We start from the raw sequence: 21,957 nt of genomic DNA, 5'->3' as shown, positions 1-21,957 counted from the left end.
ATGAGTATGAAGTGTCCTTCCCCATTTTTTTTCTAATTTTGGTACAAAGTCTATTTTATTAGATATTAGAATGGCTACTCCTGCTTGCTTCTTGGGTCCATTTGCTTGGAAAAGCGTCTCCCAGCCCTTTACTCTCAGGGAATGTCTATCTTGGTGACTTAAGTATGTTTTTTGTATCCAAAAGATTGTTGGGTCTTGTTTATGACTCCATTCTGTTAGTCTGAATCTTTTTATTGTAGAGTTGAGTCGACTGATGTGGAGAGAGATTAACAACCAGTAGCTGTTAGATCCTTTGATTTTGATGTTGGCTGTTGTAGTGTGTTCGTGTGCTTGGCTACTTTTTGTTTTGCTGTAGTGAGGTTATTTATTTCCTGTGTTTTCTTGAAAGTAGTTAGTTTTCTTGGATTATATTTTTTTCTAGTATCTTCTATAATGCTGGATTTGTGTGTAGGTATTGTTAAAATTTGTTTTGGTCATTGATTATCTTGTTTTCTCCATCTATGAGGACTGAGAGTTTTTCTGAGTATAGTAATCTGGGCTGACATCTCTTCAGGATGTCTGTCCAGGCCCTTCTGGCTTTCATACTCTTCTCTGTTGAGCAGTCAGGTGTGAATCTGATGGGTTTGCCATTATATGTTACTTGGCCTTTTTCCCTTGCAGCTTTTAGTATTTTTTTCTTTGTTCTGTATACTTACTGTTTTGATTATTATGTGGTGGGAGGATTTTCTCTTCTGGTCTAATTTATTGGGTGCTCTCTAGGGCTCTTGTATTCTTAAGGCCTCTCTCTATGATTTTGTTGAAAATGGTTTCTGGGCCTTGGTGGAGGAATCTTCTTTTTCCTCTATTCCTATTATTCTTAGGTTTTATGTTTTCATATTGTCTTGGATTTCTTGGACAGTCTGTGTCAGAATTTTTTTAGATTTAACATTTTCTTTGATGGATACATTGATTTCTTCCATTGTATCTTCCACACCTGAGATTCTTTCTTGCTTTTTTTGTAGTCTATTGGTTATGCTTACATGTTGTAAGTCACAACTAATATTTAGTATTGGTTTATCTTTTATTAATGCTGCTGTTAATCCTAAACAGCTGTATACCCAAATCACCACACAGAGACTGGGATTTATTTAATGAACCTAGCACACAATGCTGGGCAATAGTTAGTCCAGCCTACACCTCCAAGCCCTCATAGTTTCATAACATTTAGATTACTCACATTATAGTTGCTTTTAGTGATATATTAGGTCCAGTCCATCTCTCCACATTGTTCCAACATCTCTCTCTCAGTTCTGTTCTCCCAGCTCTCGCCTGCCCTTCTCCTCCCACTCTTTCCTGTCCTCTGGCTCTTCCCTTCTCCCATCTACTACTTCCTCTCAACATTGTGGCTGGTTGTTTTATTTTGTCATGTTTACACAAAGTTGAAACAGGTGATCATACAGTTGAAACTGTATGATATAAATTATATTTACTATTAATTATCTTCTGGTAAAGCTGCTATTAGTCCTAAACAGCTGTATAACCAAATCACCACACAGAGACTAGGTTTAGTTAATTAACCTAGAACACAATGCTGGGCAATCGTTACTCCATCTTAACCCTCCAAGCCCTTATAGTTTCCTAACAATAGATTTCCCACATATATTTGCTTTTTGTGAAATATTATGTCCAGTCCATCTCCATGTATTTCCAAGATCTCTCCTCCAGCTCTCTCTCCCATTTCTCTTTGCACCCCTTCTCCTCCCATTCATTTCCTGCCCTCTAGCTCCTCCCCTCTTTCCTGTCCTCTGGTTCCTCCCCTGTCAACATTGTGTCTAGTTGTTTTATTTTGGCCTGTTTACACAAGAGTTCAGACAGGATGCTTAGAATGAGTATCACAATGCAATATCTGGATTAAAACCAGAGAGTGGGGAGGGGAGAAATCAGCATTTGAATGAATAAGGGTAAAGTGTATACATTTTAAAAGAACATTATACCAACATTTACCCCTGTAAGTCCAATAAAAGGCTCCTTTCGCTCCTTTCAATACAATCATGATTATGAAATTATGAAAACTGTTAGGTCAAATCTACATGTGCAATGTCTAGTCCATGTGTATTTAGTACATGGAGAGGGTATTTTAGGAGAAAATATCTGATTATCCTATCTATCTTGAAAAGTTAAAAGTTCTATACCTAAATTAACTTTTATCCTCATTGGTATTACCTATATGAAAAGATTTTTTAACTTCTAACCAACTAAAGCTTAATTGTGGCACTATGACTGTTTGGTCTTCAACGCCATCAGAGAATTGAGAAGGAATAAAATTAGTTATTAGAAAAAATAGGAAGTACATGTTAGCAGCTTTCAAAAGATGAACATTTGACAGAGACAGTCTGCTGCCTGAACAGTCATCCATAACTTTCTGTAATTTTGGAGCATCATCTTCAGCCCTCTGGCTCAGAATATTTGACAGACATATATGTGAAACAGGAACTATTTAGGACTTGCTTACCCTGTCTTGGCAGAGTTCAGCAGTCGACTTGACCTGCATTTAAGTTTGCCCATTTTTGGCAGAATTTGTCTGTCATGAAGCGAGGGTATTTTCTTTACCCGAGTGGTTTGTTTGCCACATTTGAAACCATCTCCATATGGAGGTTCTTCGATGCTCTCTGTAGAGGAATACCGAATGGCAGAGAAGCACTTAAAGAAATGCTCAACCTCACTAGCCATTAGGGAAATGCAAATCAAAACAACCCTGAGATTTCACCTTACACCCATGAGAATGGCCAAGCTCAAAAACTCAAGTGACAACACATGCTGGAGAGGTTGTGGAGAAAGGGGAACCCTTCTGCACTGCTGGTGGGAATATAAACTTGTACAACCACTCTGGAAATCAATCTGGCGCTTTCTCAGACAACTAGGAATAGCGCTTCCTCAAGATCCAGCCATACCACTCCTAGGCATATATCCAAAAGAGGCTCAAGTACACAAAAAGGACATTTGCTCAACCATGATTGTAGCAGCTTTATTTGTAATAGCCAGAAGCTGGAAACAACCCAGATGCCCCTCAAATGAAGAATGGATGCAGAAATTGTGGTACATCTACACAATGGAATATTACTCAGCAATGAAAAATAAGGAAATCATGAAATTTGCAGGTAAATGGTGGGACCTGGAAAGGATCATCCTGAGTGAGTTGTCCCAGAAGCAAAAAGACACACATGGTATATACTCACTCATATAGACATACAACATAGGACAAACCCACTAAAACCTGTGCATCTAAAGAAACTAAGCAAGAGAGAGGACCCTAACAAAAATGTCCAATCCCTATCTGGAAAGGCAAAGAGGATGGACATCAGAAGAAGAAGAAGAAGAAAACAGGAAACAACCTAGGAACCTACCACAGAGAGCCTTTGAAAGGCTCTGCCCTTCAGACTATCAAAGCAGATGCTGAGCCTGATGGGCAACTGTTGGGCAGAGTGAATGGAATTTTATGTAAGAAGTGAGAAATAGTAAGAGCTGGAGAGGACAGGGTCTCCACAAGGAGAGCAACAGAACCAGAAAATTTGAACACAGGAAACTTCCCAGAGACTCATACTCCAACCAAGGACTGTTCATAGAGATAACCCAGAACCCCTGCACAGATGTAGCCCAGGGCAGTTCAGAGTCCAATTGGGTTACATAGTAATGTGAAGAGGGACTGCCTCTGACATAATCTGATTGGCCTGCTCTTTGATCACTTACCCCTGGGGGGGAGCAGCCTTACCAGGCCATAGTAGAGGACAATGCAGCCACTTTTGATGTGAACTGATAGACTAAGATCAGAAAGGAGAGGAGAACCTCCCCTATCAGTGGACTTGGGGAGTGGCATGCATGCAGAGGGAGGAGGGAGGGTGGGATTGGGAGGGGAGGAGGGAGGGGCTTATGGGGGGATGCAGAATGAATAAGTGTAATTGATGAAAAATTTAAAAAAAAAGGGAAAAAATAATTTAAGAACCTTAAATGACTTTCAAAAGTGGAGGAAAACATGGAGTTAGTCAATTGGCATGGAGCACGTCTCGCCCCTGGGGGCAATGGTCTCCTGAACCTACTCAGACCTCGGACACCACCACTGCTAGTTCTAGAACTGATGCAGGATGTTCCAACAAGGGGGTTAAGGCTCCTCATAATATTTCCTATAAGCCCACACCTGTTTGTTTATATTCCCCATTTTTATTCATTATTAGCCAGATAGAGCCAAGTAATTGTGGTAATGATACTTGCTTTTTTGCCCAATGCTGGAATGTTAGTAAATTTAGGTATGCCCTGGTTACTTGCATGCCTTGCTGGGTGCCTGTGCCCGTTGATGCCTCTCATGCTATGACTCTCTTCAGACAGAAAAGGGATCTTGGAACTACAGCCACCATTGTTACTGCCATCTCATTGGCGGCTGTTGGAGCTACCACCAGGACATTAGCCATGAGTCATACTGGGCAGACTGCTCAGACCCTGAATAATCATTTAGCCAATGTAGCTCATGCCTTAGTTGTAGAAAAAGGAATTAATGCTCAACTAAAAGGAAGCTTGATGGTGTTCAATCAGAGGATTGACCTCGTGCAGGAGCAAATTGATACCCTATGGCAAATCGCTCAACTTGGCTGTCAATGAAAATATGCTGGACTTTGAGTCACTAGCATATAACATGAGAATTTTTCCTGTGCTGCAAATCTGTCTAAACAATTGTCGAGCTATATTTTAGGTAATTGGACTGGAGAATTCGATACTACGATGGAGCAGCTGAGAGTGGCCATTGTCACAGTAAATTCTACCAGAGTGGACGCAGGACTAGCCACAGTATTATCATCATGGATTGCTGCAGCCATGAATCATCTGAAGGAATGGGCGGGCATGGGAGCGTTAGCAGGCCTTCTGGTGTTGGTCTCCTTGGTTTGCCTGTGATATATATGCAAGATTAGAGTCTCACAACAGCGTAATGCAGCCATGACCATTCAGGCCTTTACAGCCATTGAAGCAGGACAGTCTCCCCAAGCATGGTTGGCTACCATAAAAAGCTAAAATGTTACGCTAAGGATGCGAGGCTAAGCACTGCACTCAGGGTCAGCCGCTTTGGACCCAGAGAAGAGCATGTCTGATTGCATGCGGGTCGATGCCCCAGGTCCCGCCTCTGAGAAAAAGGTATCGGTCGGGTCTGATGCTCTTTGGGTGGATGACACCTAAATGAACATCTGTACAAAGTCCCAATTTATTTCTAACATCAGAGATCAGACCTCTACTCTTGCCTGATGCGTCTAAAACAAAAAGGGGGAACTGTAGAGAGCTGCGGAATTCTGTCCCCTAAAGATGGAACTGGTTTCTACCTTCCACCTTCCCAATGGTGAGTGCTCTCTGTCACGAACAATTCCATATTTGGCTAAGGCTGAGGATCTGGCTTGCTTCCATGTATGTGGACCTATCTGCATTGCCCACGTGACACGCTGGGGTTGGCTACCCAGAGGCTATTTAAGCTGTGGGCTGGCTTTCCCCAGGGTCAGATGATTGTTCAAGGTTCCTGAATAAACTGCATTGAAAAAAAAAGATAACCCTGTATATTCCTTGTTTCACTTTGAATGAGACCATTAATAATAAACATCTCCCAATGACAATAAAATTTCGTAGCCATAGCAAACAACCAAAACATACACAACCCCCTTTAAGGAAAATTGGATGCCGTTCTCCTGGATTTCTTCTAGCCGACATTTTGGTCATGTAGAAATCCTGTAGGGGGCCCAAATAAAATTGGGGAAAATGGATAATTAAGCAAGCAATAACGTTTATGGTCCAGTCTTTGAATGTTGAGAAATTTCAGGCTTAATAAAAGTCCTCTGTGGAACAGTCTAAAATGCTGGAACAATTAAGATTAGTAGCTTTCTTCAAAGTTCTTTTGGGAGCAGGCTTTGATGAGAAAAAAGCAATTGAAGCAGTTGAGGCAGGAACAAGCAAAATGCTGGAACATGCAAGATGCTGGAACAGATTTGTCAATGTCTCAGCATGCTGAAGAATGAGTCTGTTAGGTTTGATCTAGCATCTTTGGTATCCAGTTCTTTTGTTCTGCAAACATATACTTTCTTACAAGCAGTATAGAGTTCTAAAGTTATAAATGTATGAGATGTGCAGGATGACACTAAATTGTAAGTCAATTTTATCTATGCAAATTAAAAGGTTAGCATAATACATTTTGAGGATATTATAGCCAAGGATTTATTGGCCAAGTATTGTTGAAGTTTTTAGCTGGAGACATATTTTATGTCTCAGTTAGTTTTAGAGTTGTTCCCCAGTATAGGGATTAGCAATATAAGTTACCATTATTATTGAACATACAATCATTATCATGTTGAAATCAAAACAAGGTTGGATAGATTAAAATATCTTTTTGGGCTCTTGCATGCCTGTTGCATTAGGTCAAGTTGCTACCTATTTCCCTAGAGAAGCTTCCCATTAGAGACAAGCTGGTTGCCTTGAGCTATAGAAAATGCATGTTTTAAGTAAACTTTATATAAATTCTTTTTTAATTTAGAATATAAGTATACTATAGGTATCTTGTACCTGTTTTGAGATTAAGCTCTAGATTTTTATATATGTTGTAGCTATTTGTCCTATCCCCTTGTTTGTACAGAATGGGCAATTATGCCTTTATAGCCAAACTGTATTTAAACTCCCTCTTACCTTTAGCATTTATTCATACCCTACAGCATCTTGTACCTGGGTTTTACATGGTGGCAATTTTTTGGCTTGCCCTTTATTTATACAGGATGGGCAGTTATGCCTTCATAGCCAAACTTTATTTAAACTCCCTCTTACCTTTAGCATTTAAACATACCCTAGGCATCTGGTACCTGGGCTTTGCATTAATAGTGGCTATTTTTTGGCTTGCCCCTTTTTTATACATCCTGGACAGTTATGCCTTTATAGCTGAACTTTATGTAAACTCTCTTAGTATTAGCATATAAACTCTCTTACCCTTAGCATTTAAGTATATCCTAGGGATCTTGTATGTGGACTTTACATTGATAGTAGCTATTGTGTTGGCTTGACCCTTTTTTATACAGAATGGACATTTATGCCTTTATAGCCAAACTTTATATAAACTCTCTTAGCATTAGCATATAAGTATATCCTAGGTATCCTGTACCTGGGTTTTTACATTGGTTTTGGCTATTCTTTGGCTTGCCCCCTTTTTGATATGGGAAGGACAGTTTTGGTTTTTAAAGATATGAATATAATTTTTGAGTTTTTAGGACTAAACTAAGTTGGCATGTGCTTTGCCATCTTTAAGCCTCTTGTACCTTTTTTACCTAGGCATGATCAACATTAATCCCCCATGAAAATGTTTCATGTTTAAAAGGATAAGGCAGTTTCCAGAGCAGTGTGACATTATCTGTCTTTACATAAACCTAAAAATGATGTGAGTCCCACCTTCAGAGCAATAAGGACATAACATCTATTATTAAGAAAAAAGAATTTACATGGTAACCTTAAAGAAAATTTTGTCATTTTTAATCTTAGAGTATCTCTGCAAATGGCTAAACAGCAGCAGTTGCCATCCTGGCTTTTAGTATGTAAATAAGCTTGATCCAGAACTCAGAGATTTCTTTTTACTTTGTGTGGGGAAGAAAGGCATGTGCCTTCACCAAATTGTTCAGATATTTACACACACACACACACACACACACACACACACACACACATATATATATATATTTTTTCAAATCAGTATCATTATAACTCAATACCTTTAAATGAAAATCAAGCAAAGAGAAAAGAAAGTTTTAAGTTGGGTCTGTTGTGCCAATTTACGCTGTAACAAACAAAGCCCAGTTGGTTATTTTAAGTTGCTGTTTCAGTGGATTGGCAGACCCTTACCAGAAAGCTGACAAATATTTTGCAGCCAAGGAGCTTTGAATTTTAGCCGTTATTAATCTAATTATTAGGAAGAGTGCCCTTTTTCTTGAATCCTTGGCTTTTTCCCCATTTTCTCCTTGAACTTTCTTGGAGAAGGCATGGAGAAGAACCAACACCATGAAACATATTCCAACCAGATACATGAATATGACAACCAAAATGAACCCAAAAAAGATTATAACACCCTCTGCCGTGGCATTTTTTTTTTTTTTTAATTGTAGATGCAGTTTAGGCAAAAGTCTGTTTAGAGGTTTGTCTGCGTTCAGTTCCTTTCTTAATCTGCCATGGCTATGGAGCTGAGCCAATTGAGCCAGCCACAGCATAAAGGAGCCATGCTTATTTACCCCTCAGATAGACTTCAGCAGCAGCCAGGTTTTTTTTTATAGAAGTCTCAGGTCTGCCCACAGGAGGCTGTCTTTTGCTCCTGGGCTGTTTTAAGAGTCTCTCTTAAAGAGTCAGTAACTGATCTGGGAGTTTTTAAGTTTTTTAGTTTTGCTTTTATCACTGGGTACAAATTATCTTTAAGTATGATTTAAAGGCTGTGGATACTTAGATTAGTTGGGAGCCATTTGTTGTATGATACTAATAATATTTACTATTAATTAACTTCTGGTAAAGCTGCTATTAGTCCTAAACCGCTGTATAACCACATCACCACACAGAGACTGGGTTTATTTAGTTAACCTAGAATACAATGCTGGGCAATAGTTACTCCATCTTAAACCTCCAAGCCCTAACACTTAGATTTCCCACATTATACTTGCTTTTTGTGAAATATTATATCCAGTCCATCTCCACATAGTTTCAAGATCCCTCCTCCAGCTCTCTCACCCAGCTCTCTTCTCACCCCTTTTCCTTCTGTTCATTTCTTGCCCTCTAGCTCCTCCCCTCTTTCCTGTCCTCTGGCTCCTCCCAGCTCAACTTTGTGTCTAGTTGTTTAATTTTGGCCTGTTTACACAAGAGTTGAGACAAGATGTTTAGAATGAGTATCACAATGCAATATCTGGGTTGAAACCAGAGATTAGGGGGCGGGGGGAATCAGCATTTGAATGAACAAGAGTAAGGTGTCTACATTTTAAAAGAACATTATACCAACAGGTGATGCTTAGAAAAAGTATCACAATGCAATGTCTGAATTGAAACCAGAGGGGGGGAAGAGAAATTAGCATTTGAATGAACAAGGGTAAGGTGTATACATTTCAAAAGAACATTATATCAACACTTACATCTCTAGTTCCTGTTTCCTTCACTAAGTTCTTTTTCTCCACAGTTTTCTCCATTTGTGTTTACTTTAGTTCTATCTCTAATTCTATCTTCAGATATTGAGCCGTTTTGTTGATTTCCTGCACCTGTCTGACTGTATTTTACTGTTTTCCTTCAATTGCTTCAGATGTTTGAACAATTCTCTGTTTCTTTTATTTGTTTTAGTGATTTAAGTATATTTCCTTTCTAAAGGCCACAAACTGTTTGGCTACATCTTCCTGTATTTCTTTACAGATGTCCATAATCTGTTTGACTCTATCTTCCTCCATTTTTTTACTGATGGCCATAATCTGTTTGACTTTATCTTCCTCTAGTTTTTTACGCATTTTATTTGTTTCCTCTATTATCCTCTTCATAAGCATAAATGTAAGGTCATCTTCTTGAATTTCAATTAAGCTGGGGTGTTCAGGGTTGCTTGTCCCTGGATAACTGGGTTCTGGAGATTCCATATTGCTTTGTCTTTTTTGGTTGAGCTTTAACACTGGTGTCTACCCATTGGGTATCTTAGGTGTTGGGTGTTAGTTTCTGGTAGTTCCTGGAATCCTGTGAAGGGGAAGAATCCCCTTGGCAGGAAGATGATTTTTCCTGAAGGAGGCCTCCTCAGCTTTTTGGGTATGGTCACTGAATGGCCAGTGTTTCTCAGGAATTGCCACATCTTACCTGAGGCGTATAGACATGAGTGGTAACTATTGTTTTCATTTGTCAAAGGGACTCTCTTCTCACCTGGAGAAGTCCTGGAGACAGCTGCCCTGCTTTTGTGTTTCTTGCTATAAATTTAGTGAGCTGCTGCTGTAACCTGGATGCCTCGTGGTTTGGTCAGTTTAGTTAGGGATAACTGGTTGCCCCTTAGAGCACTATCTGGGGCTGATCTCAGGGATCCCAGGCTTCTCTAGGTCTGAGATTGGAGTTCTGTGCCCCAGTATCCAAGCAGTAATCAGTGGCAGGTAGGCACAGATCTCATTTATGCAGCAGGAGGCTAGAGCCTGGAGCCTGTGGATACCCAGAATCTTTTCCTGAGCTGGGTGTCCTGAGAGAGGGCCAGAAATTTCCCTTACTGTGGGGTTTCCTCCCAACAGGGAGACCCAGTCTGTGGTGTTTGGGGTGGCACATAGAGCGTTCAGGCGCTGGCAGGTGGTGGCTCCCAGCTGGTGACTGGGCAGGAACCTGGGAACTTTTACCACCAAGAACTTTTCTGTGTGTGGTGGGGGGAGTCAGCTGAGTGCTCTAAGCTCCATCCTGCTGTTTCTCTCGCTGTGGGGTTTTCTTCTGACAGGGAAACCCAGTCTCTGGTGCCCTGGGGCCCACAGTTCTGTCTATGATAGAGTTGGGCACACAGCAGGTCTCTTTGCTCCCAGCTGGAGCCCCTCTCTGGGCTGGTGGCTGTGCACCCATCAGTCTGCGGGACCTTTTCCAGGGAAAGACTCGGTGACCTGAGGTCAGTCCCATTAGCTTCCTTCCCTGTGGAGTTTTCACATGACTGGGACTCCCAGTCTCTGGTGTTTTAGTGCCCACATTTGAGCCTGGGAAGATGATCAAGACATGCAGGAATGTGGCTCTGGCATGTGGCGACCAAGTGCCTGCTGGACCTGGGATCTCTTCTGGGTTTTAGCTCTGTGATCTGAGAATGGACCCAATTGATCCCACATGCTGGGGTTTCCTCTCACCTGGGAAACACAATCACTGCTGTTTTAGGGCCCAGAGTTCAGTCTCTTGGTCGCTGTACTGACACTGCTCTCCTGCTCCTCAGACATAGTGTCCTCCTGGTGCTGCCATCTTGGACTCTCCCTGCTGTTCCAGCATTAACATTTTCAAAGGCTAAAGGTTAAATTAAAATTCTATAGCAGTTGGATCTGATATTGCTTTGTTTGGAGCTGTACTTCATCTTTATAAAAAGATTAATTTGAACCTTGGTTTATCTTTGTAAATGATTCAGCTTGTCCCTAGTGAACAGCCATGTCCCAAGCATTTAGGCTATTGTATAATATTGTTCTAGGACAACATCATCAAGAGTAATCTGGATTCTCCATTCAGATAATGAACCTTCACCTAGTAATTAATCCCTGACAATATCAATGCCTCTAGTCTTTTTTTGTTGCTCCAATAATTGAAGCCTTATCTTTCCACCATGTTAGCCATTGTATCAGGGAACCAAGTTCTAAGATGGCTGTTACCAAATCACTCCAATCTTTTGGAATTACACAACTTTGAGTGCTCCAGTTATTTTTTTTGTTTTTTTTCATTTTTTTATTATTAATTACACTTAATTAATTTTGTATACCCCCATAAGCCTCTCCCTCCTCCCCTCCCGATCCCACCCTCCCTCCCATTTCTGCATACATGCCCCTCCCCAAGTCCACTGATAGGGGAAGTTCTCCTCTCCTTTCTGATCTTAGTCCATCAGTTCTCGTCAAAAGTGGCTGCATTGTCCTCTTCTGTGGCCTGGTAGCGCTGCTCTCCCCTCAGGCGGAGGTGATCAAAGAGCAGGCCAATCAGATTATGTCAGAGGCAGTCCATATTCCCATTACTATGTAACCCACTTGGACACTGACGTGCCATGGGCTACATCTGTGCAGGCGTTCTAGGTTATCTCCATGAATAGTCTTTGGCTGGAGTATGAGTCTCTGGGAAGTTCCCTGTGTTCAAATTTTCTTGTTCTGTTGCTCTCCTTGTGGAGACCCTGTCCTCTCTAGCTCTTCCTATTTCTCACTTCTTACATAAAATTCCATTCACTCTGCCTGAGAGTTGGCCATCAGGCTCAGCATCTGCTTTGATAGTCTGCAGGGCAGAGGCTTTCAGAGGCCCTCTCTGGTATGTTCCTAGTTTGTTTCCTGATTTCTTCTTCTGGCTTTCAGAGGCCCTCTGTAGCAGGTTTCTAGGTTGTTTCCTATTTTCTTCTTCTTCTGATGTCTATCCTCTTTGCCTTTCAGGTGGGGATTGAACATTTTAGTTAGGGTCCTCTCTCTTGCTTGGTTTCTTTAGATGCATAGATTTTGGTGGGTTTGTCCTATGTTGTATGTCTATATGAGTGAGTATATATCGTATGTGTCATTTTGCTTCTGGGACATCTCACTCAGGATGATCCTTTCCAGGTCCCACCATTTACCTGCAAATTTCATGATTTCCTTGTTTTTCATTACTGAGTAATATTCCATTGTATAGATGTACCACAATTTCTGCATCCATTCTTCAGTTGAGGGGCATCTGGGTTGTTTCCAGCTTCTGGCTATTACAAATAAAGCTGCTACAAACATGGTTGAGCAAATGTCCTTTTTGTGTACTTGAGCCTCTTTTGGATATATGCCTAGGAGTGGTATGGCTGGATCTTGAGGAAGCGCTATTCCTAGTTGTCTGAGAAAGCACCAGATTGATTTCCAGAGTGGTTGTACAAGTTTATATTCCCACCAGCAGTGGAGGAGTGTTCCCCTTTCTCCACAACCTCTCCAGCATGTGTTGTCACTTGAGTTTTTGATCTTGGCCATTCTCATGGGTGTAAGGTGAAATCTCAGGGTTGTTTTGATTTGCATTTCTCTAATGGCTAGTGAGGTTGAGTATTTCTTTAAGTGTTTCTCTGCCATTCAGTATTCCTCTACAGAGAATTCTCTGTTTAGCTCTGTTCCCCATTTTTTAAGTGGATTACTTGGTTTGCTGCTTTTCAGCTTTTTTAGTTCTTTATATATACTGGATATGATTCCTCTGTCAGATAAAGGGTTGGTGAAGATTCTTTCCCAATCTGTAGGCAGTCGTTTTGTTTGATGATGGTGTCCTTCGCTTTACAGAAGCTTTTCAGTTTCATGAGGTCCCATTTATTGGTTGTTGCTCTTAGAGCCTGTGCTGTTGGTGTTCTTTTCAGGAAGTTTTTCCCTGTACCAATGAGTTCTAGGGTATTTCCCACTTTTTTTTCAAGCCGATTTAATGTGTCTGGTTTTATGTTGAGGTCTTTGATCCACTTGGACTTCAGTTTTGTGCAGGGTGACAAGTATGGATGTATTTTCATTTTTCTACATGTAGACTTCAGTAAAACAAAAAGCAACCAAGCACACAACCTGATGACCACAGCCAACATCAGAATCAAGAGATCTAACAGCCACTGGTCATTAATCTCTCTCAACATCAATGGACTCAACTCTCCAATAAAAAGACACAGATTAATAGAATGGATACGTAAACAAAACCCAGCAATCTGTTGCATACAAGAAACACACCTAAGACACAAAGATAGACATTACCTGAGGGTAAAGGGTTGGAAGACGACTTTCCAAGCAAACGGACCCAAGAAGCAAGCAGGAGTAGCCATTCTAATATCTGATAAAATAGACTTTCAACCAAAATTAATCAAAAGAGATGGGGAAGGACACTTCATACTCATCAAGGGAAAATTCCACCAGGAAGACATCACAATCCTGAACATCTATACCCCAAATACAAGGGCACCCACATTTGTGAAAGAAACATTGTTAAAATTTAAAGCACATATAGATCCCCACACATTAATAGTGGGAGACTTCAACACCCCACTCTCAACAAAGGACAGGTCAAACAAACAGAAATTAAACAAAGAAACAATGTCTCTGACAGAGGTCATGAATCAAATGGACCTAACAGACATTTACAGAACTTTACACCCAAACACAAAAGAATTTACCTTCTTCTCAGCACCTCACGGAACCTTCTCCAAAATAGACCACATAGTGGGTCACAAAGCAAGCCTCAACAGATACAAGAAGATTGAAATAATCCCATGTATCTTGTCTGATCACCATGGAATAAAGCTGGACCTCAACAATAACAGAAATAACAGAAAGCCTACACACACATGGAAACTGAACAACTTGTTACTTAATGACAGCTGGGTCAGGGAAGAAATAAAGAAAGAAATTAAAGTCTTTCTAGAAATCAATGATAATGAAGACACAACATACCCGAACTTGTGGGACACAATGAAAGCAGTGCTAAGAGGAAAGTTCACAGCACTAAGTGCCTTCAAGAAGAAATTCGAGACAGCTCATTCAAGCACCCTAATGGCTCACTTAAAAACCCTAGAAAAAGAAGAAGCAGACACACCAAGAATGAGTAGACGGCTGGAAATAATCAAACTCAGGGCTGAAATCAATCAATTGGAAACAAATAAAACAATTCAAAGAATCAATGAAACCAAGAGCTGGTTCTTTGAGAAAATCAACAAGATCGACAAACCCTTAGCCAGGCTAACCAAAAGGCAGAGAGACACCACCCAAATCAACAAAATCAGAAATGAAAAGGGGGATATAACTACAGACACTGAGGAAATCCAAACAATCATTAGGACTTACTTCAAAAGTCTATATGCCACAAAATTTGAAAATCTAAATGAAATGGACAATTTTCTTGATCGATTTGACTTACCAAAGCTGACCCAGGACCAGGTAAATCAACTAAATAGACCTATATCTCCCAAAGAAATAGAAGCAGTCATCAAAAGTCTCTCATCCAAAAAAAGCCCAGGATCAGATGGCTTCAGCGTAGAATTCTACCAGACCTTCAAAGAAGAGCTAACACCAATTCTCTTCAAACTATTCCTCAAAATAGAAACAGAAGGAATATTACCAAATTCATTCTATGAAGCCACAGTCACCTTGGTACCTAAACCTCACAAAGACTCAACAAAGAAAGAGAATTTCCGGCCAATCTCCCTTATGAACATTGATGCAAAAATACTTAATAAAATACTTGCAAACCGAATCCAAGAACACATCAAAGATATTATCCACTATGACCAAGTAGGCTTCATCCCAGGTATGCAGGGGTGGTTCAATATACAGAAATCCATCAATGTGATCCACCATCTTAACAAACTGAAAGAAAAAAACCACATGATAATCTCCCTAGATGCTGAAAAAGCCTTTGACAACATCCAACATCCATTCATGTTCAAAGTATTGGAGAGATCAGGGATACAAGGCACATATCTAAACATAGTAAAGGCGATATAAGCAAGCCTATAGCCAACATCAAACTGAACGGAGAGAAACTTAAAGCAATCCCACTGAAATCAGGGACAAGACAAGGCTGCCCACTCTCTCCATATCTCTTCAACATAGTGTTGGAAGTCCTTGCTAGAGCAATAAGACAGTTGAAGGAGATCAAGGGGATACAAATTGGAAAGGAAGAAGTCAAATTATCACTATTTGCAGATGATATGATAGTATACGTGAGTGACCCCAAAAACTCTACCAGGGAACTCCTACAGCTGATAAACACCTTCAGCAAAGTGGCAGGATACAAAATTAAGTCAAAAAAATCAGTAGCCCTCCTGTATACAAAAGACAAAAGGGCTGAGAAAGAAATTAAGGAAACAACACCCTTCACAATAGGCACAAATGACATAGGTACCTCAGAGTAACCCTAACCAAGGAAGTCAAATACTTGTATGAAAAAAATTTCAAATCTCTGAAGAAAGAATTAGAAGAAAATATGAGAAGATGGAAAGATCTCCCATGCTCATGGCTTGGTAGGTTTAACATAGTAAAAATGGCCATCTTACCAAAAGCAATCTACAGATTCAATGCAATGCCCATCAAATTACCAACACAATTCTTTACAGACCTGGAAAGAAAAATTCTCAACTTCATATGGAATAACAAGAAACCCAGAATTGCTAAAACAATCCTCTACAATAAAAGATCTTCCGGAGTTATCTCCATCCCTGATCTTAAGTTGTACTATAGAGCAACAGTTTTAAAAACTGCATGGTACTGGCATAGAAACAGAATGGTGGATCAATAGAACGGAACAGAGGACCCAGAAATAAACCCACACACTTATGGACACCTGATCTTTGACAAAGACGCCAAAACCATACAATGGAAAAAAGATAGCATCTTCTAATCTTTCTTAAAGAGGATATATAAAATTGCAATTATTACTGAAAATATGATTATTTTTATGCTGGTAAGCATAACAAAAGTATATGGTAACCAAATGCCCTGTCATTGCATTTTGCATTTTTATGTGTCTTGTTCCTTTTAATTCCTTGTATTAAATCCTTGCACCTGTGAATTGCACCACAACTCCAGGAAGTGTCCTAGCTCTTATCCTGAAACAGATTTTGCTGCAAGTCAGGGATCCTAAAGGAACCATCTTTTGCTCTTGGCCAGGATTGCTGCCTACCCTTCCCAGCTCTGTACTGAAGCAGGTATTTCTACCTATTCTCCAGCTTCTCAGATGACAGGACATTGCGGCAGGCTCTGTGTTCTGAAACTTTTGGTCTAATCCCTGAATCTAGTGCCTAACCTTGGATTCTGTGTAAGTTCTTGCCCTAGGTTTGGTAAACCATTTGTAACTATTATAACTGCGTTTTCCATGCCCTAGTTCCATAAATAATGAGTCTGAGACTTAATAGTTTTTTAATAAATGCCTAGGCCATAAGCTTTGGCTGGTTCTGCTACTAGCTCATAACTTATTTACCTGTTTATTCTATTCTGTATGTGCTACATGGCTGGTTACCTGTCCTCCATTTCATATGTCTTACTTCTTTAGAGTCTAGGACAAATATCTTGCTTCTGACTCTATGCCATAGTTCATCTCTCTCTGCTGGAATTCCTACCTCTTATGTCCTGCCTCATCTAAGAGGCCATCAGCTTATTATTGATAGGTGATGCTTCCATGCAGTATGCAAGAAATTCTATTCTCTCCTCCCCCATAGTATGGTAGCCATAACATAATGAAAAATGTGTTTAGTCCACTTCAGAAGTCCCCAGAGTCTACCACAGTCTCAACAACGTTTAAAAGTCCAAAGTTCAAAGTCTCTTAGAGCCTGTGCTGTTGGTGTTCTGTTCAGGAAGTTGTCTCCTGTGCCAATGAGTTCTAGGCTGTTCCCCACTTTTTTTTCCAACTGATTTAGAGTATCTGGTTTTATGTTGAGGTCCTTGATCCACTTGGACTTTAGTTTTGTGCAGGGTGATAAATATGGATCTATTTTCATTTTTCTGCATGTAGACATCCAGTTGGTCCAGCACCATTTGTTGAAGATGCTGTCTTTTTTCCATTGAATGGATTTGGCTACTCCAGCTTGTTTTCTGGAACCATTTGTTTGAAAAACAGTTTTCCAGCCCTTTACTCTGAGGTAGTGTTTATCTTTGTTGCATAGGTGTGTTTTTTGGATGCAACAGAATGTTGGATCCTGTTTCCTTAACCATTCTGTTAGCCTGTGTCTTTCTGTTGGTGAGTTCAGTCCATAGATATTGATAGATAATAGTGACCAATGCATGTTAGTTCCTTTTGCAATGGAGTTTGTGATCTTACCCTGTTTCATTGCTTGTTTTCTTTTCATTTTTGTTGGGATATTATCTGTATGCCCTGTTTTCTTGGGTGAAGTTGTTTTCGTTGGCTTGGAGTTTTCCTTCTAGTATCTTCTGTAGGGTTGGTTTGCTGTGTAGATATTGCGAAAATTTAGTTTTATCATGGAATATTTTGTTTTCTCCATCTATGTTGATTGAAAGCTTTGCAGGGTATAGTAGTCTGGGTTGACATTTGTGATCTCTTAATAGTCTCCATGATACTTGCCCAGGCCCTTCTGGCTTTCATAGTTTCTGATGAGAAGTCCGGTGTGATTCTGATAGGTCTACCTTCATATGTTACTTGGCCTTTTTCCCTTGCTGCTTTTAATATCTTTTCTTTGTTCTGTAGATTTAGTGTTTTGACTATGATGTGACGTGATGTGTTTCTTTACTGGTCTAGTCTATTTGGTGTTCTGTAGGCCTCTTGTATATTTATTGACATCTCTTTCTTTAAGTTGGGAAAATTTTCTTCTATGATATTCTTGAAAATATTTTCTGGACCTTGGAGCCTGGAGTCTTCTTTTTCATCAATTCCTATTATTCTTAGATTTTGTCTTTTCATAGCATCCTTGATTTCTTGGATATTTTGTGATTGGAACTTTTCTGATTTTACTTTTTCTTTGAGAGAAGTATCAATTTCTGCAAGTGTGTCTTCAGCTCCAGAGATTTTCTCTTTCATCTCTTGTATTCTGTTGGTGATGCTTACTTTTGTGGTTCCTGATCTTTTCTCCAAGTTCTCCAGCTCAAGTGGTTTCTCATTTTGTGTTTTCTTTATTGATTCTAATTCTGTTTTCATGCCTTGCACCATTTCTTTCATGTGTTTGAATTTGGATTCCTGTCTCTCTACGATGGCCTCTATTTCTTTTTTCATTTCCTTTTTATATGCCACTAATTTTTTCTCTAATTGTGTATCTATTTGTTTGGCTATGTTTGCCTGTGTTTCTTTAAGGATTTTGTCTATTTCTTCTTTCTTTACCTCCAATTGACTGGCCAACTCTTTGAAAGATTTGTTCATTTCCTCCTTATGAGCCTCAAATAATTGGGCAAGCATGGCTTTAAAATCATTTTTCTGTGATTCTGATGAATTGGAGTATCCATCGACTTTGGGGTTTGCTGGTGAAGTCATGATGTCCTGATTTATGTTGGAAGCGTTCTTTCACCTACCCCTGGCCATTGGCTTATCTGAAACCTTCCCTGTTTGTTTTTGGATTCTGCAGATCAGACTGGTACTGTCTCTCTCTGGCATCTGGAGAGTTCTTCAGGAAGCTGAGAACTCTCAGCATGTGCTGAGGGCTAGCTGTACCTGTGGGAGAAAAGTACGCAGGCGCAAACGGGGAAGTGTAAGTGTGCGTGTGTGTGTGTGTGTGCGTGTAAGTGTGCGTGGATGAGTTTCTCGAGGGACAGAGTGATGGCTAATGTTGAACCCTTGAGTGTGTGGGAGGGGCTCTTCACTGTATATTTCACAGGTGCTAGTGATGATTGCAGCACAATTTCTGGCATTAACTGCCTTAACTCCTCAATTAGACCCACAGAGCAGGAACTTCAATGTCCCTAGTGCTCCTCTGATTCCCAAAGTGGGTATGTGGGTGGGAGGGGGTTCGAAGCCTGGCTTCTGTTTTAGAAGGACCCAGGATCTGGGGATCTGCAGATTCTCAAAGGTACACTCACTTACAGACAGGTCACTTGGCAGAGATCGGGGTATCCGGGCTCTCTGCTTTCTGGTTTGGCCCTGCTTCTTTGATGTGCTCTGCCAGCTCCGTGCTGCTGTCACTGCCAGGTTCTGAGGTCTTGCTGCAGCTGGAGATTTCAGGGTGATCACGTCAGTAGGGATTAGGGTAACCAGGCTCTCTGTTCTCTGGTTTGGCTCTGGTTAGTCTTAAACTGGAGGGCTGTTGTGCCCCGCCAGCTCAGTGCTGCTCTGCCGCCAGGTTAGAAAGTCGTGCTGTAACTGGAGACTGGGTCGCTAGTCACAATGCTTTCTGGGAAGTCCTGGGGTCTCTTCACTGTGCTCTCCAAGCTTGGGAGGCCCAGCCCCTGGTGTGTCTAGCTTGTATGGCGTTTCTGCCTGTTTTTGGTGAGTATATAGCATATTCTCTGTCACTGTGGGATTGGGCAGGCCCTACCATCAGTGGTGGCAATCCTGCAGAGCTAGTATAGCGTCTAGCAGACTCGGGCCCTGGGAGGATGGTGCAGCCAACATGTGAATCTGGAACTCTGAGACACTTACTGCTGGCCTTTGCCACTAAAGGGCTTGGAGCTCTGCCTCAGCGGCTGTAGATCCCGGGCAGTTAGGTCTGCTCTGAGAAAGATGAGTCCGCTGTGCCGCTGTGCTGAGGAGGAAGGAGTTCTTGGGGAGGGGAATGCCACGAGATCAAAGGATCGTTTCTCACCTTCCCCAAACTAGTCCCCTGGTGACCAGAGACCAAAGTTTTTACCTCCTGCGATGTTCCTGGTTGTTTAGAAAGCCTCACCGTTGTTTTCCTGGGTTAGAGGTCCTTCCATTCACCAACTCAGAAGTTTAGTTGTTCCACAGCTCAGAAACTGTGTGTGCTAGTCGCCGTCTTGTCTCCACCTCCCCCATGGCAACTTTTATAAAGGAAAAATTTACTTGGGTTTGGCTTTCAGTTTCAGAGGTTTAGTCCATCATCATCATGGTGGGAAACATGGTGGCATGCAGGCTAGCATGGTACTGGATAAGAAGCTAAGAGTTCTACATGTTGATCTGCAGACACCAGAAGGAGACTCTGTCCCAAACTGGGCATAGCTTGAGAATAGGAGTCCTCAAAGCTTGCCTCTTACAGTGACACCCTTCCTCTGACAAGGCTGTATCTATTCCAACTAAGTCACAATTTTAATAGTATCCCTTTCTATGTGCAAAATATTTAAACACGAGTTTATGGTGAGCATACCTACTCAAGCTATAACATAATGGAAGTTGTGTGATTATACTTTAGTTAAAATTTTTAATAACAAAAATAGAATTTGAAAGAGGAGGAAATGTCCTTATAGATGAACTCAAAGGAACAGTGGTAACTTGTACAACACCAGCAAAAGATCTTAGAGGTATGGCCAGTACTAGGTTGCCTATGTTCCAGTGAACATATAGTCAACATTAACCAAACAGTAGAATATGGAAAAAAAAAAAAAGGACATGAGGTTTGGAGACATATGTGTTCAGGCATCTTGGAGGAAGTTGTAGAGTTTTTGAAGGTAGAATATTATTATAGTGCAGTGTGTGTGTGTTTTATATATATATATGAAATTCCTAAGAATAAATAATAAAATGTATTTAAAAGGAGTAAATATCATCTTTCAATTTAGTTTCAGTAAAGTGTCCATGTATTGTGACCAGTCAACATTATTTAGCTTTGATTTAAAATTTGAAATATCTAGGTTATACATGCAACAGTGATACCTAGAAATGTAGGTTCATGACAAAATGCATCTTGCATCTGTAGCACAAGTAAGGACCAAGATTTAGTACAGAGCACAGCCAAAAAAATAAAAAAATAAAAAAAATAATTCCGAGTAGTTTATATTCTTTTATAGACCAGAAGGTGAGTAATTGCTAATACACTTTACCTATGCATGGGCTGAGTGGTAGGTATCCTTAGACTTTTGCCACAAGTATAGAAGTAAATAAATAAAACAAAAACAGTGATCAAGCTCTATCCAAGAAGAGCCATTGAGGAGGTTGTACACTGATATATAGGATCCAGTAAAAAAAAAAGTTAATGATATCAAATCATATATGACCACATATGAGAGCTTCTTGACATAGGTTAGAAATCACTTAATACAACCTACAGCAGTCTAGGAGGACTCCTGGAAACCAGTTTGTTTAAGGTGACACTGAATGGTATAAGTCAAATGATGTTGAAAGGAAAGCTGGAGAGAAAGAAGAGGGTTGGTACAGTGGAAGGGGAAGATCATGTTGAAGAATTTGAACAAATTAAACTAACAGACTACCATGCTGTTTTTCTCTTCCAGTGGGACCTGGTGTGTGGATCTCAGGCATTGAGATCAGTCGCTAAATTTGTGATCTTATTTGGCATTTTGACAGGAAGTATCCTAGGTGGCCACATATCAGACAGGTAAGTATCTGTTCGTTATACCTTTCTCTACATAACAGTATGTTTATCCGCTACAAGTCATGTGTCTTATATAGGTGTCTACTGCTGGGTAGAGAAGCCATGGCCATGGCAACTCTTCTGGAGGAAAGTGTTTAATTGAGGCAGGCTCACATTTCAGAGGTTTAGTTCATTATCATCATGGGGCAGAGCATGGTAACATGCAGGTAGGCATAGTGTGAAAGAGATAACTGAGATTTTTGTATATGGATCCACAGGTGACATCAAGAGAGATACACTAGGCCTGGCTTGAGCTTTGGAAGCCTGAAATCCAGTGATATGCTTCATCCAACAAAACAACTGCTAATCCTACAAAGGCAAATGTAATA

At 40.5% G+C, this 21,957-nt stretch overlaps 1 protein-coding gene across 3 annotated transcripts in view; it reads left to right on the top strand.

Moving 5' to 3' along the window:
- LOC132654759 (solute carrier family 22 member 19-like) overlaps positions 1–21,957 on the top strand; it is a 79,821-nt gene that overhangs the window by 14,447 nt on the left and 43,417 nt on the right. For all 3 annotated transcript variants that reach the window (XM_060385996.1, XM_060385990.1, XM_060386000.1), the window contains one exon: positions 21,489–21,592. In XM_060385996.1, coding sequence (XP_060241979.1) covers positions 21,489–21,592 — 104 coding nt within the window. The remainder of the gene's footprint in view (positions 1–21,488; positions 21,593–21,957) is intronic.

Source organism: Meriones unguiculatus, chromosome 1 (genome assembly GCF_030254825.1).
Source record: "Meriones unguiculatus strain TT.TT164.6M chromosome 1, Bangor_MerUng_6.1, whole genome shotgun sequence".
Taxonomy (NCBI): domain Eukaryota; kingdom Metazoa; phylum Chordata; class Mammalia; order Rodentia; family Muridae; genus Meriones; species Meriones unguiculatus.
The sequence above is the reverse complement of the archived record's forward strand: the minus strand, read 5'-3'. Positions and strand labels throughout refer to the sequence as shown.